At 47.5% G+C, this 17,650-nt stretch overlaps 1 protein-coding gene across 7 annotated transcripts in view; it reads right to left on the minus strand.

The window, feature by feature from the left end:
* The window catches only part of LOC114866883 (transcription factor 4-like), a 118,479-nt gene extending 106,923 nt beyond the window's left edge, over positions 1 to 11,556 (minus strand). Inside the window, exons 1-4 of one of the 7 annotated variants that reach the window (XM_029169114.3) lie at positions 11,521 to 11,556; positions 10,743 to 10,834; positions 10,359 to 10,397; positions 7,637 to 7,709 (exon numbers count right to left, since the gene is read on the minus strand). In XM_029169114.3, the coding sequence (XP_029024947.1) occupies positions 7,637 to 7,709; positions 10,359 to 10,397; positions 10,743 to 10,814 (184 nt within the window). In that variant the 5' untranslated portion in view covers positions 10,815 to 10,834; positions 11,521 to 11,556. Of the gene's footprint in view, positions 1 to 7,636; positions 7,710 to 10,358; positions 10,398 to 10,742; positions 11,467 to 11,520 lie in introns of those variants that run through there. The other 6 variants (XM_029169115.3, XM_029169113.3, XM_029169117.3 and 3 more) reach the window with 6 other exon arrangements.
* Between the last annotated feature and the right edge of the window lie 6,094 nt (positions 11,557 to 17,650).

The raw sequence follows: 17,650 nt of genomic DNA on the forward strand, positions 1-17,650 counted from the left end.
ACACACGCACACACGCACACACACGCACACACGCACACACACACGCACGCGCGCACACACACACACACACACACACACACACACACACACACACACACACACACACACACACACACACACACACACACACACACACACACACACTTACTGTATTCACACACACACACTGTCTGGGCCGACACAAGACCAGATGGCACAAGGGGTGTTCCAGACAATTTACAGTGTGTGTGTGTGTGTGTGTGTAGAATGGGGGATTGGCTGGAAAATATCTCTCTCTCTCTCTCTCTCTCTCTCTCTCTCTCTCTCACACACACACACACACACACACACACACACACACACACACACACACACACACACACACACACACACACACACACACAGGGACTTGGCAGTGCCACTGTGGTGCCGGTGATGCCAAAGACCAAGAATAAAACCCGAGCCGGGCTGAACCATTGCCGGTCTCTCCCACCCTCCATGAAACAGATGGTTTGACCCGCTGATCTCTTCGCAGTGGCTCCATCGAGTCACCTCGGATCACGTTTGTACACACTGACAGCACAGATTCCTGTCAGAGCCTCCATGAACGGAACGGGGGTAAAGTTGGTTTGGTTTCAGTTTGAGGGTGAATGACTTTAAGTAAGACAGGCAGAAAAACAGAAAACTCCCTGTTCTCTCCGACGTAAAAGGCTCATTCTGATGCAGACAGAAATGGAAGCGCTGATATTCCAGCTTTGTGTGGTTTCCTTTACATCCTTCCTCCTCTGCCTTCATTTCTTCCTGCCCTTTCTCTCCTCTTCCTTCCCCTGATCGTCCTGCCAGACGACGCGGCCTGTTTTCTGTTTCACCCTCAGCTTTGGTCACTCAACCTCGTATTAGAACCGCTGCGCTCGCTCATTTCTTAGTATTTGGCTTGAATGAAGGGAGTCAGTTCGTTCTACACATGCAAAAAGGAGTTCAGACCCGTGTCTGCGGGTTGGTTCTCAGTGGGGACATGTAGTGAGCAGTCACGCAGGTGGACTGTGAGGCATTTAGGGACCGTACAGACTGTAGGTAATCCCCAACTGGGCCCAACCCCCCAAAAAGCAAACCACCACCTCCACAGTATGAACCAAACCCTGATGCTACCGCTGCTACAGCAAAGAAACACTGAAGCCCATGTAGAAAACGGAACATAGACCGTTTCAAAACACAATGTTTCCAAAGAACGGGCTGAAAATAAGTCATCCTGTTGTAGTTTACATGTATGAAGTGATGTTATTGTTTCAATCACACGTTTAGCCCTCGATGCTACAGCCACTGTCATACAGTATAGGCCTAGTGCTGCAGCTCTGTGGAACCGAACCGATGCTGAAGATCGTCCAGCTGACGTTGGGACTCAACGTCCAGATGCCAAAATGACCGATAATAAGCACGACAACAGACTAATGAAGCTGACGTGATCCAGTCAAAGGTGACCTGGAGCTGGAGCTTTGTGTTGAGGTCACAGAGGAGAAACTGGAACAGGAGCAGGAAGAAACAGCTGAAGGTTGAAAGGAAGGACAATGAAAGCTGAAAAATGACAAACTAATCTTATGACCACAGGATGTTTTGCACTGAAACCTCTGTCAGGAGTCTAATTTTACTTGAACTGTTGCTGGAAACAGTTCAAGGATAATAAGTAAATTAACAACAGTTTGGAGGTTTAGTGGAAGCTGGGAACCTCCAACAAAGATCAAAATCAATGACATGGACAAAGAAGCAAAAGACGGGAAACACAATAACAACAACAAGGAGGAGGAACAGAAAGAAAAGAGGATGAAGGAGGAGGAATGAAGCGTAACCGATACAAACAGATGGGAGAAGAAAGAAGGACGCTGGGAAAGAAGTGTAGGAGCTCACGGAAAGTAGAAGACAGGTGAGAGAACCAGGAGGATGGGGAGGAAGAGGAGGATGAAAAGATGAAGATTACAACGAAGATGAGGATGAAAACACGTTACGAGTGTCGGGATCAAGGTCATAAGGGAGGAAGGAGAAGGTGAGGAAGGAGGAGAGGAGACGAAAGAAACAAATTGGAATGAGGACGAATCAACTGCACCGACTGGAAATTCTCATCTGGTCAATTAACAGACGCCATTTTTCTAAACACACCTCAGCAGCCATCACACGCACGCACGCACGCACGCACACACACACACACACACACACACACAAACCTTCGCCTACACATATTTCTACTCATTTGCAACTTACACCACTCACAAGACACACGTTTCTACATTAAGCTTCCTCAACAATTTAGCTTGTCGCACACTTACCTAATTGCATAAACACACACACACACACACACACACACACACACACACACACACACACACACACACACACACACACACTGCCGCTTCCCAGAATAAGTTGGCTGCCTCAGACTGGAGTGGTGTTTGTTGGGAGGTGTTGAGCAGCGCTGTAATTGCCAGGCAGACTGGTTGACGTTCCCTGTCTCTTTATTTTTTAAGGACTGAGTAATTAGGCTCGGTGACTGCGATTGTGCCGCCACCGGCACAAGCAAACAGGTGTGGGAGCAAGTGCCCCGAACACACGAGGCCTCGCGTGCCGACGTCACGGAGCGACCGCGGGGAGAGAGGGGCTGTTTACCTGCCGCCGCGGACGCCGCGGGGGGGAAAGGTCGCCATTCACTTACCTTCGGCTCATTGGTGGAGAGCGAACGAGCAGATTGTGGCGAAGAAACGGCGCTAACGCGGCTGAATGCGTCTAACAAGTCAGCTCTGAGTGGTGCATATGTTCAGCACCCTGAAAGTAGCTCAACCTGCTCCTCCAAACACAGCTGAGGCTGCTCCGTGGGTCTGTGGGAGCTTTAATTGGTATTTAACCATAAACACAAATATGATGATGATGTGGAAATGACCACAGTGAAAGAAACGCATGGCAGCCACAAAACCGAGTGTCGTAAAGAAAAAGGAATGAATCGAACTGGTTTTGGACTTGGTGAGAACCTGCAGCATCTTCAGGGAACCCACAGACGTTCTCAGCAGGTCTAACAGGAATCAACAGAACATGAAGATCTGCACACGAATTCACGTTAGGCGTTACGTTTTGAGCTCGACAGAAGTGGAAAATCTACTGTAACATTAATGTATTTGGGTTAGAGCTCAAATTAACTAAACTAGATCAAAACAACAGGAACTGGTCTGAGCTTGAAAAACGCCAGCAGATAAAAACAGAACTAAACTGAGAACGCGTTCATCTGAGTTCAATCCTTATACGATCAGAGACAGGGAACGAGAACCGGAACGAACCCAAACCAACTTCAGGCTTCAGGTTGGACCTAAACACTAGGATTCAACCGGAGGCAAAACATTTAAACTGAAGAAAAATCCTAAATTACCACGAACCTAAAACTCAGCTCGTCCCTGCGTCGTCCTGAGGGAAAACATATGGAGCTCCGACTCGGCAGGAACCGGCCCGGCGAAGCAAGTGGCACGTCAATCTCCTGAGCTTTGAGAAACACACGCCCGCGAACCCGCGGCGAGCTCTCACAAACGCTAACCTTGAAATCACTGCCATTATTAGCAGAGTCATTATTAGCATTAGAAAAGCAAATGGGGCTAATAATATTTGCCATTATGGCTAAAAACGCCTATTAATCCCTAATCCGCACCACAATTAAGAGCACGCTGGTGTTTGTGCGAGTCGTTCTGCATCGCCTTGCTGGGAAATGAGACAATTTAGCAGCCTCGGAGGCAGCGGGAAGGTGGGAGGGCAAGGCATTGAGCCCGGCTCCTGCGCTCCGTCTCTATTTTGAACGCGATCAGGCGGCGTGCGTTTGAGTGACGGGCGGAACGGAGGCAGATTTGACTGAATAGAGACAAGAGGACGGCGGAGGGGGCGTCGCTCACCGCGCAGAGGCGCGTTATCTGTCTCGGTACAAGTGCGTGGAATCAAAGGAGAGAGGGGATATTATTGAAGCAGCCCCCTTTTCTCTGGGCTCTGAACTGTGACTTAATGAGCTATGCCAATTAGGGGAACAAAAATGCGGCGTGCCATCGGAGCGGGACGTGTCCGGGCCCGAACCTCTGCGCCAACGCGTGACGCCGCTGCGCGGCCCCTTTTTGTCTCCGGCTTTTCACGGGGAGACACGAGGACGTGGGGCCCAAAATAAAATGGAGCTGTTTGATTCGGAGCGGACAGAACCAGGGATGTGCCACTGGCACCTGCTCCCATCAATAGACCGACGTGGGCCCAACGAGCCTCACGCGAGCAGCCAACGCCTCATTATCTGACACTCCTGTCGCCCATTGTTTCACGGTGGAGGTCCTCGCTCATCAACTGCCTTGCTCTTATTATTAACTACATTTATTCAGGCTCCGTCCTTTCGTTTGTATCTATTGTGTTGATCCAACCTTTCCTTCACTCGTCTTCCTTCATTTTCATTTTCTGACTTTCTTCTTTCGTTTCATTCTTCTTCTGTGTTTTTGTTACTTTCTTTTTCTTCTTCATGTTCATTGTTTCCTCAAGGCTCTTGCTTCTTCTTCTTCTTTCTTTAAATTCATCTTCCTGTCTCATATCCCCTGTGTCTTTAACTTTATGTCCTTAACTCATTTATATCCTTTTTCTCCTTCCCTGAAACATTTCCTGTGTTTTCCGTTGCCAGATTTCTGTTCCATGGCAACATGGATGCGATGGTTCACCCTCGCATGCCGAGCCTCCCTTCCCACCCCCACCCCACACACATGCATGTTCACACATGCTGGTTTGTTTCACAGACACACACACACACATTCACCTCTGACAGGGAGACAAACAGCGGATCTGAGAGGTTATAACAGCGTTGAAAAAAGGGAGGAAAAACACCAAAAAGCAGCCAAGACCCGAAATAGACGAGTGGCGCTGGTGGTTTTGACAGGCAGAGTGAAGCCGCTCAGCCAACGGCTTCATCCAGGAGGAGATTAGAAACACACACAGAGTTTGAAGTGTGCATTATCTTTCCAGGGATGATCCCAAAATAAACAACAACACTGGTGAAATCTCCCAATAATTAAAACACCTAATCCACTTCCTGGTTGGTGGTGATGACCGTGGGCTGAGTGTGTCAGCCGGGACCCGTGGGGATTGTGTGCGTTTATGTTTAGATGCTTTTGTGTGTTAAGGTGAATTTACCGCCAAAAATATGAGGACTTAGGTTGAATGTGGGGAGAGCTGCTCAACTGCAAATGTATTCACCGCATTGTGAGACGGATGTCATGTCTCAAAATTCAACCTCTACGTAAGGACACGCTTGGAAAAACACATCAGCGCTCGCACTCACAGGCATCAGACGAAGCAAATCCTAATTAGTTTTTATTTCTCTGACGTGTTATTTTTACACCCGCCGTCTGTTTCATCCGGGCTCGTCCTAACTTTTCTTCTTTAGCTCAGTAACCTCTATAATCCAAGGAATCAGGAATATGTTATTAACTGTTCACGCTGTGCTGTTATTATATCAAACAAAACATCTGACAGACACCAAACCCAGCGATCACACCCTCAAACCGGTCCAAGCACCCACACATTCACTTCAAACATTCACAAAAAAAGCACCATAATGCAAATGTTGGGATGACGGCTCGAATGAAAAATGTTTCTGATTTGAGTTTGGGGAGATTTTAATCTGCGGCCATGTTTCCTCTCAGATGCACTCTAGGCCAGCGTGTCAGCAGCAGTTCAGGGGTCGAGCTTCCTGTCCGCTGTTTTATCAGTGAAACTGCTGATATGCATCAGTTTGTGCCCATGAAGCCTCTGGTGATGTTAGCGGAACGTCTGAAGCTACGACGGAGCAACGTAAACAAGTGCTCCTGGTCCCGTGTTGTTCCTAAGTGCAGCTCATGACTCTGCTGTGGATTAGACGAGCAGCACGGGGGCCTCACAGCCACAGGGGCCTGGCTTTGAATCCACCCGCAGCAGTGCACAATGGGGAATAGGTGAGCACGGCTCTGCCTAGAAATGTCCACTGTGAGATAGAAGTGAGATGATGATGATGATGATGATGGTGATGGTGACGTACAAAGACTAGAGCTGACAGGAGGTGCGACACAGTCTGATTTGTGAACCGGGGTCCTGACTGTGGACTGCAGGCAAACAGAGCCCGTTCAGCGCCGGCGCGTCTCAGCCTCTGGCCTCGCCCCATCCTTTGGAAACGGCTGCTCTCATGGCTGTGCAGGTCTATAGAGTTCTAATTAGCTGCATTCACAAACAGCACCAGGCTCATCAAAATGCCGAGGCCTGCAGAAAGCCTCAGCAGGGGTGAGCGGCGTGTGTGTGTGTGTGTGTGTGTGTGTGTGTGTGTGTGTGTGTGTGTGTGTGTGTGTGTGTGTGTGTGTGTGTGTGTGTGTGTGTGTGTGTGTGTGTGTGTGTGTGTGTGCGCGCGATGCATCTTGTACATGTGAGCGTTTAGAGGCGTGTGCATGGGAACCCGAGTGTGATTTGTGCAGAGGGACGACTGCATGCGTGTGTGACAACAGCGTGTGTTCCTTTTATCAGATGGGAAAAAACACCAGATTCGCGTGGAGGCAGCAAAGCGCGGCCTAACAACCGCTACCGATCCCACCAAAACGGAGCCCCTTTGTCTTTTTTCCCTAACATTTGCTGTCCTGCCTCCCATTAGCATGCGCGACACGAGTGCAAACAGCATTACCGCAACCGCGGCGCACAAACAACAACAACGACGCCGTAAACAAAGAGCGCGTCTCGCTTTTACAGCCGCCGTACAAAATGGCTCCCGAGCGACGGGCGGCTGCGACAGGAACCAGCGTGAGGAGGGAGTGAATTCAAAACACGAGATGCTGAGGAACGGTGGAACCAGCAGAGCCCTCAGTGCAGCTCATCCGCCTGCAGCTCATCATTTTCAGGCAACTTCTGCTTTTTTTCCCCATTTTACGCTTTCGTTTACACGAATGCATCGCTGAGCTGCTACCACTCGTTTCCATACCGAGACGCCGGCATCGCTGAGCACATCCGATGACAGCAGTAGTAGCATGCGGAGCTCATGGCGGCTCCACAGCTACGGAAACGCACAAACAAAGCAGGTGACGGTAACAAACCACAGCAATGAGTTTATTTAGCGATCAATAAGTGAATAGGTGGGAGTTTTAGCTTTTAATGGAAGCTTTAACTCCTTAAAATACTCAGAGCAAGGTTAAAGTTACACACACACACACACACACACACACACACACACACACACACACACACACACACACACACACACACACACACACACAGAGTCAGGAAAGAATGAGAGCAGCTAATCAGAAGAACAGGAAGTTTCCTTCAGGAGCGTTTTGCCCCAAATAACAAATACATGTGAGGGCCTCAGTGTTTTAACTGAAGCTGTGCTGTCGGTGGTAATTAGCGGCTCAACGCAATGCAACAGAACGTCTGCGGCCAAATCGAACTACGTCAGCAAATCAAAACGCTCCCGAAATAACGCGATTCACAAACAAGACAGCATAAAAACCTTAAAGCTGCATCTGCATGTGACCCACACAGGGACGTTCAAACAGCAAGCCAAGCAGCAGCAGGCAGGTGTAAGGAGAGGAGGAGGAGGAGGAGGAGGAGGAGGAGGAGGAGGAGGAGGAGGAGGAGGAAGAGGCTGACGTACTTGAGCCGGAGAAATGTCCGCTCCCCAGGGAGGTCGGCCCGTTCTTTCCACTGCTAACAGGAGGGGAAAACATCTACAAGACAAACAGAGAGCACATTACCTCCGAGAGCAGTGACGCCGCAACACACATGAACAGGAGCATCAGCTGCTACGCGTGAGGCGCTTCATTCCAAAACGCCGGAGCCGCGCTTCGTTTGTTGGGAGCGATTTTTCTGCTTTTCAAACCGTCGACGTCCTGTTCTAAGAGTCTGCGAAGATCAAGAGGGGGCTTTCGTTCTCACTAGAAACCCAAAGCATTTAGGCAACGCTTTATATTTAATGGTACTATTTCACTAAGAAGCAGCTTTTAGTCGAGCCCTTCAGGAACGAATGCACTGAAATCTACAGGATGTGACTTGTGGCTGATCAGAGAACAGAGCAGTTGAACGTGAAATGCATTAATAGCGAGTCTGGGCTTCTTGTCACATTTGGTTCCACAGTTTGTGACAAAGTTCAAGGATGCTACTAAGCACTGGGCTCATGGTACCGTCACAGCGGGCCGGAGCTGTGTGTGACGCTAAAGTTTCCATGACCCAGTTCGTCATTTGCTGCAAGTGTGTGTCCGTCATTTACTTGTCATTGTCCTTTGATAAGAGAAGTTTTAACAACATTTTAAGGTGAGATTAGAGTCTTTCTCGCATCCGGCTTTGTTTGATGAGCGATGCAGGGCACGCTGCGGTTTCGCTGCCCAGGCCTCGCGATCGCTCAGACTCTCAGCTCAGGACTGTGATCTAAATCTAAAATGGAAATTTGACAACATTTTTGGAAAGCAGAAAAAAAATTTTCCAGCTTCAACATCTGTGAGAAGTAAAGAGGATCCAATCACCGGCTCACCTTTGTGCCCTCAGCCGACAGTTTCACTTTGCCAAATGTTGGACGGCTCGTTTTGGAATGAAACCCCTCGAAATCTACTTCATATCTGACTTAAATGTGTGAGATAATCATCAAACTAGTTACCATCTGCTGTGCACGGCTACAGGAAATCAGGCCTACACTGAGGCTGGCGGCTGATCCCTGCTGCATCACTCAATGAGCTACTGTAAAGCTCACGTATCAGCGCAGACATCTGACCCATCAGGCCCGCGCGGCGCCGGGCTGGACGGAACCTCAGCGCTCGTTCACGCGCTAACAGCTGATTTTTATTTTCATTTCCTGTAATCCCACCCCTTATACGAGTAAATTAGCTCGGCTGCACGCAACGGACAGTGGGCCGGTCTTGGTTTCGCGTGGGGCCTGCTCGTATCTGTTCAAACTCACAGCTGCGACAAAGGGGAAAAAAAAGAACTGATTCTGATAATCAGCAGGTTTATCGATTTCCCAGTCTGACCAGTCTGAGCTGCTGGTGTCAGCTTGTGGGGGCGTGTGGAAGCAAACGACGGCATAAATTAACGTCCGGCCTGCGTTTGTAATGAGCGAGACGTTTAAGCTGCTGCTCCTTTGTTTGACTATATAATCAAGAAATCATTACTTTACCAATTAACAGAAACATCTTTATGTCTGTTTGTCTTATGATTATTCATGACTTTAATGGAGGGTATGTGCATGTGATCCCACAGTTTACAGTATAGAGTTTTATGTATATTATCACAGTAGCTTATTTATAAAATGCACAAAGTCAGTGTATGTGGAAATATGTTCAACATACTGTATGTGTGCATAACTAAAATACATAGAGGCCCATTATTATCTCCTCAATATTAAATCTTATTTCAGGCCTTCTAGTAGTATTTTAGGTTTTGGATTTAATTAGTTATCGTGTGTAACGTGTGGAGGTTTGATATAGGATGTATTTGTTTACATTCTTACTGTATGTCACTGCTAAAATGCTAAATGATAAAAGTCTCTGTGTCCTCTGATTAATGCTGTGACATATGGATGATATTCCTGTGATGCTGAGAAATCTCAATCAGCGCATTATAGAAGCTGGAGGCGTGTGCTGGAACGACGCTGTGAGGTTCTGATGCTTGAATTTGGGGTGATATCTTCCTAACGTATCTGTGAGACTCCCACGCAGCCTCGTACGGAGCACGGAGGCCTCAGCTGTGATCGGACCACACTAACATTCCTACAGGGAAGAAGAGGCACGTTCATGGGAATTTCTCCTGTTTTGCAGCATCACTATCACATTTTAGTGGCCTTTATACGTGAAGGTGATAATCCTACAATGACTCTATATAGTTGCTGTTGTTTGGTAAATTTGCAGGAATATTAAATAAATTACATAAGTGATGTGCTCTTGTTATTGCAACACTGATATTTTTTAAATGGCTTCTCGACTTTTAAAAAATAATGTGTATGCTTTTTTTAATTTTCTTATTTCTCCCCCATCTCCCTCTCTCTCCTCCAATAAAGTTGCTGGAAGGAGAGGCTCAGAGAAAACATGGCCGAGAGCGCGGACAGTAAATTCCCTGTGCGTCAGGTTCGCAGCCCGCACTTTGGTTCAACGTCTCAGTAAAGAAAAGGCAAAGTTTGAAACGGAGTCACGAGTTTTGGGCTTTTAACAGCCGCGGTGACACACGCCTGTCACGCAGGTTGATGATTCAACGTCGAGGCTTTCGCGTCTGAAACGTCGCGTGGAACGCGGCGCAGCGAGGAGCAGCTCACAGACTCACACAGACACAAAATAAACATTTCTCTAATCATGGGAATAAAAGGAAAAAGGACTGAAAATGAGATATACTACCATGGATGTTGGGAACATTTTCAAATCGCTGTTTCGCATCTATAAGACAACAAAATTACTAATGCAGCATCACAATTCTCAGCGCGCGCGCACACACGCGCGCGCACACACGCACACACGCACACACACAAACAAAAATGAAATTACAAAACCAACAATATTCACTGACTTTTCTACAAGTTACTCGATATAAACACACAACTTTTGTGCAAATAGCTGACAAAGCGGAGTGAAAACTAAAAACTCAGGCTGCACAATAAAATGTAAACAGTGCGTGAAGCGCGCAGGACGCGCTTATTTCTGCTTTACGGCTTCTACTGTCAAGATTCTCAGTGTTCACGCTCACATTAACAAGAAGGAGAAGCAGAAGATGCGTTCGCTTACCGCGCTGAAATCCAGCAAGTCACTCAGTTCCTTGTCCGTTCCCAAAGCTGCCATCCGCTGTTGATGATGCATTTTAGCAAAATCGCACGGACCTACGAACAGGGGAGAAACGGAGAGACAGGAGAGGATAGGTGGACAGATTGATGGGTGGACAGACAGACAGCGAAAGAGGGCAGAAGATGAGGAAGACCTCGGCGTTTTGCGCACCGCTCCGCTCCCGGGTCGCTTTTTCCTCCACAGCGAAATAAATCCAGTGAAACAACCTCAAAGCTTCGATCACAAATCTAGTTTTCTTTCATCCTCGGAGCAGGGGCTCAGTCCCGGGTTCCTGCTTTGGCAGCAGGAAATAAATCGCAAGAAAAAATGACAGGAAATAACATAAGGAGGGAGGGGGGGAGGTGTGGGGGGCGCGCGCGCGACAGGACGGGAGAATGTTTCGCGTGGGTTCCGCCGTGTTTTTTCCCCCCAGAAGTCCGACCTCTCCGCGTTAAGACGCAGGCTCGTCCGCGGTACCGGCGAATCGCGAGCCGGGTCCGGGCGACGGGAAGGGTCGGGACGGGACGGGACGGGAAGGATCGGCTCGCGAACGGGTAGCGGCCGCCGTGCGCGTGTCAGAGCCGGAGGAGTCCCAGCCGGGCGAGCGCTGCTCCTGAGCGGGCTCGCGGTGCCCTCCGCTCGGCTGCGGGTGCTGAAGCTCTCCGCGTGCGCAGGACGGATCCCACGTGCGTCTGGCACAGCCGCGGTGCGATAAATGTGTTGGTGCGGCCACCTAGCTTACGTTCGCGTCCAACGCCACGGCGCCGAGCCCGAGCTGCCGCCGCCGCCGCCGCTGCTGCTGCTGCTGAAGAGAGCTGGAAGTGTGGAAGAAAAATAAATAAATGTCATAGAATATTTTTGGTTTGCTTTGACTGATTGGCCGATTGGTGCGTTGATTGGCTGATTGGATTTGGAACAGATTAATAAGACTAATTATGGAAGGAAAGGTGGTTCTTTTCATCTGGAGTTTGGAAATGCGTGAATACAGACAGGGTAGAACTTTATTATAATTTAGAATGATACTATGTTTTATTCATCTTATTTATGAGGAGCTCAGTCTTAGTTTAAAATGTGCAGCTTTATGAAGCTTCCTGTTTGTGTTGTGGCAGCTTTTCTGAGGCTTTTTATTAATTACTGTACAAAGTGCACTGCAAGTGCAGCCCTTGACCTGCAGTAACCGCAGCAGCAGTCAAACCTTCCTCTCTGGAAATACTTTGCAATAGTTTTTTTTTTTTTTTTTCCCTTTCGCAGCCCGCAGGTATAAAATGACTGGCCTATTTCTGCAAATTACACCCTGCATGTGCAGATTTCTCTCCCGGAGAAAAGGCCAGCAAAAACACGCAGGTGCACGGCGCCGCATAAAGGCTCGTTTGTTGCCCTGTGAAGTGGCCCTGCCTGTTGGCCCCTTCACAGCCCTTCACTCGCACAAAGTCAAAGCCACGCGAAAGTGTAAAAACAAGCCACGAGCACATGAATGTTTTCATTTGTGTCTAATGATCTGAACGTTAACTGTTTCGGGGGGTTAAACGCGTCGACGGGACGAGCTTCCGCAGATGAAGCAGACAGCAAGCACAACACAAGCACAACACAAACACAACACAAACACAACACACACCTGGCGAAATGACGCGCGGGAATGGGGTTGTGTCATTACGTCACGTGCTCCTCGTGCCCCTGCATTTACTGATTGTCTGGTTTCAGGTCACGAGAAGCTGCAGCCGATCGAGAGGTGGGACCAACTCAGAACCCAGAAGCTCATCAACAGTTCTGTAAGGAGTCACCGGCTTCTTACATAACTAGCAGGAAACTCTGATCGGGTCCAGTCGGAGCCCAGAACCTTCTTCACATGACGCTGTTCCATCACTGGACACAAATCAAAGAGACACATTCATGGTCCACTGAGGTCAACTGTTTATTGACCAGAACTCGGAGTCTTAACTGTCATTCTCTTCATTAGCACTCACTGTATTTCTGTCATTTCCTATAGGTTTTAGTTGCAGGACTGAGAATCTGCAGGTTGGAGAGGTTACACAGAGTCAGAGCCACCTGCTGTAGACATGCAGCTTTTAGGCTCTATTAGCTCATCGCTTTGGTTTAACTCCCAGGTTTTTTTTTTTTTTGTACTTTCCATGCACCTAATTATATCTTGCAATTACCAGCTATTCCCAGCAACAGCAGACAACTGTGTGCAGGAACCGAAGCTTGTACCATTACAGAGCTGGCAAGAAATGACAAAGGAGGATGGATTTGAACGTGGAGACCAGAGCTGAAGAAGTAAAAGGAGAGGTTTGTTCATTTTTATCAAGATGCCTCCTGTGAGAGAATAAAAGTGAGATTAGAATAAAGACGAGGGAGGACGGAACAAAAGTTAATCTGTTAAGCTCTACTTCTGACTGGATCCTAAAGAAGATCACCAGGTTTACATCACCGGTTTATTTGTGGCAGAGATCAAGAAAACACGGAACCACTCCGACATGTGAGCTGCTCCCAGTGGCTGATACTCAAGTGGAACCCACATCATCACACACCCTCTCTGGTGTGTGACACCTCAAACTGACCTGTCATCTGTTATAATGAGCCTGTGAAGGTCTGACGCTTTGACAAGCAGCTACAACGCAACCTGACTCGAAACAGAACCTGAAGGAGAGAGGTCCCACGCGATCAGATGATGAGCTGGACAGAAGGAGGTCCTGAGGTCACAGAACTACAGTCACACTGTCAACATGGCATCGCTTGAATGATTAGCTCTCATCAGCATTGGCCTGGTTGAAGTTAGTCACAGTTCATGCAGCTCGTACCTCCTCTCAGACTCGTTTCGTTCATCCGGACCGTCGATAAGTGTAAAGTCAAGCAGAGGAGGTGATGTTTGTAGAAGCTGTTGGTTCCAGGGTCATTTCTGCAGCGGGGCCACGCTAACAGCGGCTTAGGGCTCCACCAGCTGGCCGCCTCGCACGTCTTCACAGTAACACGCCGCTGGTAGAAAACAGCAGCGCAGCAAACTGTCCGTCCGATAGGAGCTCGGTTTGTGTCTCAGAATCACCTTCTAGAGGCTCAGTGCTGCGATGGTGAATTACTGATCAGTGGCTTTAATCCATTAAGGATGAATCTTTGGAGCTTTGATTGTGGCAGCAGGGGCCTGATGTACTGCTGTTAGTGAGAAAATCCCTAAAAGCACTGAATGGATCTTAAGGAACGACATTGATGTCCTGAGTTCTCCACTTTTACCAGAGTTTGATTCAAATTGTTGAATTTGTGCAGCTGCTCTGTGGTTCATAACCAAAAACTGGGGCCTACGACAGTAGCAGCGTTGTTTCGCTTTAATTAGCAAACCTTCTAGAACTGAGCTCTGATAAATTGTTCCACACACGCTGAACATTTACTGGATAATTACCCATTCATTTGCACATGTACATTAAAATGTAAACCCATGTTGCTGTTATTTAAATCCTCGTACCCGGTTACCACGGTGACCGCCTCCAGTCTTTCACCTCGTACAGCTTCCTCTAGAGGCAGGGTTGACTGGAGAGGTCATGAGGACACATACAGACGTGTAGACAGACAATCACTCCACACTCACACTCCAGAATATCTAAAGGTCCAGTGGCAGGAAGGAAATGCATGATGGGACGTTTTACTCACCCTTGATAAAACAGACAGATCAGGAACACGTTGTGCGTCTGGGCTTTGGCTGCTTCACAAGACAAACACAGAAACGTGTGACACGCCCCGTGTTACTGTGAACATGTTAGCGTTAGCGCCAGCGTTAGCACTGAGCTCCACGGTCTGACCTCATGACTCAAGCAGGGCTCTGCGCTCAGATCGCGCGCCACGATCGACGCAGACACACTGTGAAAACTGGAAGAACGTCACGAAGGGGGTGAATTTCAAATGAGACGAGAGTCGTGGTCAAAGAAATTGTGGGGCTGAGTCACTGGGAGGAATTAATGCTCTAAACATGCACACGTTCCTGCAGGGAACCGTGCATGGAGGCTCACAAGCACTCATGCATATTCATCCCCCTCTCACACACACTCAGCCCCTCTGTGGTCTCTAACAGTGTGTTTTTGCCAAACACCTGTGTAATCGTACAGCTGTGGAGAACGCTGGGAAAGGACCGGGGATACTGAACACTGCACAGCTAATACCCTTTGATTCCACTCGGATCACTGAGTGTGTGTGTGTGTGTGTGTGTGTGTGTGTGTGTGTGTGTGTGTAATGCGCCCCAGTATCATCGCTCTGGAACATTCCTCCAGCTGAACTCATCGAGCCCCCACTTTCTAAAAACACTCAAACCCAGAGGAAGAAGCCGCCGTCGCTGTCCCTCAAACAGACAAAGGGGACAGTTGTTTCTTTAAACTCTTTGGACCAATGAACTATTCGGCAACTCTGCATCGTTATATTTGTCTCTTCACACGCGTTGAACGTGAATAAGCAGGTTTAGCATCTGCATTCATACTGTACGTACTTTATAGTAACTTTTCAGTCGGCTTCGTTTAAACAACCCACTGCAAACGTTTCTGCCCTGATTTGATCACGACTGTCAGGAGTCATGTCACCAGTGAAGATGAAGGTCCTGTAGTTTGATCACACTCTAATACTGTGGCTGTTGTTGGGTTTGGTGCGTGTACTAGACGTCCCACATTCATTGAGAACCAGCATCACACTGATCATCAACCTTCCACCTCCACAAGCAGAAGGATCTCAGGAATGGGTTAAGACGACGACACCAGTCAGACGGAAACCAGGATGTGACTGGAAGCAGCTGGTGAAGGTCACGTCCCACCTCTTCAGCTAACAGACATCCCCTGAAAAACAACACAAAGCTAAAGCTACTGAAACTTCTGTTGGGAGATCACTTCTACTATTGAAGGTTGCATAAAGATGATGGGACCAAAGCCACAGTAACGATAATGTAGCGAGAAGAGTCCAATCAATGGCCTGTTAAAGTGTATAAACTCTGACAAACACTCAAGTTTAAACAACAAACGCCAAGTCATTAAGTCACAATGTTCACAGGACTATTTACAACTAGTGAGAAGCTGGCATTACCCACAATGCCCTGGGTCACCGTTGTATATACTGTACGGTCACTTCAGGGGGAAAAGGTCCTGACTTTCAGGTACATTCCTATCATGGTTTTGCAAACTGTACCTTTGCTTGTTCAAGTAATGAACACATGTTAAAGCCCATGAATAATACCAGTTAAGGATATGGAAAGTGACTGAGGCGCGTTTCATTTGGACAAACTCAGCAGGTGTCGAACCTCGTGTGTTTAATCCTCTCCCCTGCTAAATTCTTGGGCCTGTGTGAGTGTGTGAGGGTGGAGGTTCCTGGGAGCTGCTGTGTGTTTTCTGGGATCAGGAGGCGGGAGCCAAGCAGGTGGTAATAGTGGTTTACACAGGTGTCTGCACTATGTAGGCACCGCGTCTGTGTGAGGGGGAAAAGCTTGAAGGCGGCAGATGGGGTCAGGTTCAGGCCACTTCCGCCCCTTTAATGAAAGACGTGTTCCACTCGGTGAAAAGGAAAAGGAAAATCAATGTTTTAGTCAATGAAACCTTGATTTTTAAATCTTGGATCTTATTCTCTGTTGTTTTGCCAAACTCTTTCATGATTTATGACCATAGTTAGTTGAGATTTATTCAATCAGAGAAAGTCTTTCAGATTAAGACGAGAACAAATTACAAAACACTTGTAGAAGTTAAAAGTAGAACAGAACAGTTCATTAACCCAAATAAACAGCACATGAAATAAAACGCCTTTTACAACTCCTTCCATCCTCAGGCTTAACTGCAGGTGAGTGACAGCATTTTAAATGTGAACATTGTGGTGACGCTGCTTCAGACTGGAGACAACTTGTACCTGAAGGCAACCAAACACACACGGAAGAACCTGCAGTAAAATGACCAAAAAAATTACCAATCAACAAAGACAACGATTCCAACCAACTGACTCCAATGGTTTTACAGTGGCTTTGTGAATGTTTGAACTTGTTTGCAGCTTTGGGTTAATTATCATTTGTGAACATTATGTACAAAACTACAAAAAAAATAAATAAAAGTAAACAAATAAATACAACCTAATAAGGCACATGGGCCACAACTAAAACACTATATAAACAATATATAAATAGGTCAAATAAACTACTCCAATCATAAACTCTGACAAACATTATCACACTCCAGAAACAACATGACTGAGCGGCTGAGGTGAGAAGTACTGGGACTACAGGAAGCACAGGTGAGTGTAGTTAGTCCAGACCAGTGATGAGGCGCAGAGGGACCAAACAGGAAATGGGTGGAGCTGGAGCCGAGACTGACCCGGCAGCAGGAAGGAAAGGCTCAACACAGCTATGACTCAGTGGCTACAGAGCTGAAAACAACCCTGGGCTGGTTTGATTCTCGTCCATTAATGATGAATAATATCTGGTTCCAGCAGCTCAGAGTGACTTTATATAGGTTTAAATGTCTTTTGTGTCTCTGCTTCAGTCTGATCTGGGTTCTATGCAGCTGACCTGGTTCATTCTCCATCAGAGGGCCAACAATGACTAAAACTGGGATATATATTATTTATTTCTTGCACTAGAGAGTGAATCAGTGACAGACACACAACGACCCCAGCGCAGGAAGTGGGCGTATTCACCTAAATGTAGGCGCCAGATGTACAGAACGCAATCACACGTGATCTGTTTTCAGGACTAATTGCTCCAAATGTGCAAATCATATGCAAAACATGTTTCCCTGATTTTAATTCTATACTGTTTTTCCATGATGCATTTTAAGTTGTAATGGACACGTGGTTGGTATATGTCACAATTAGCACTATAAGGTTCGTCATTATCATCTTCCTCAGTTTTTTCTCCTTTACTAGCTTTA

Source organism: Betta splendens, chromosome 12 (genome assembly GCF_900634795.4).
Source record: "Betta splendens chromosome 12, fBetSpl5.4, whole genome shotgun sequence".
NCBI classification, from domain to species: Eukaryota; Metazoa; Chordata; class Actinopteri; order Anabantiformes; family Osphronemidae; genus Betta; species Betta splendens.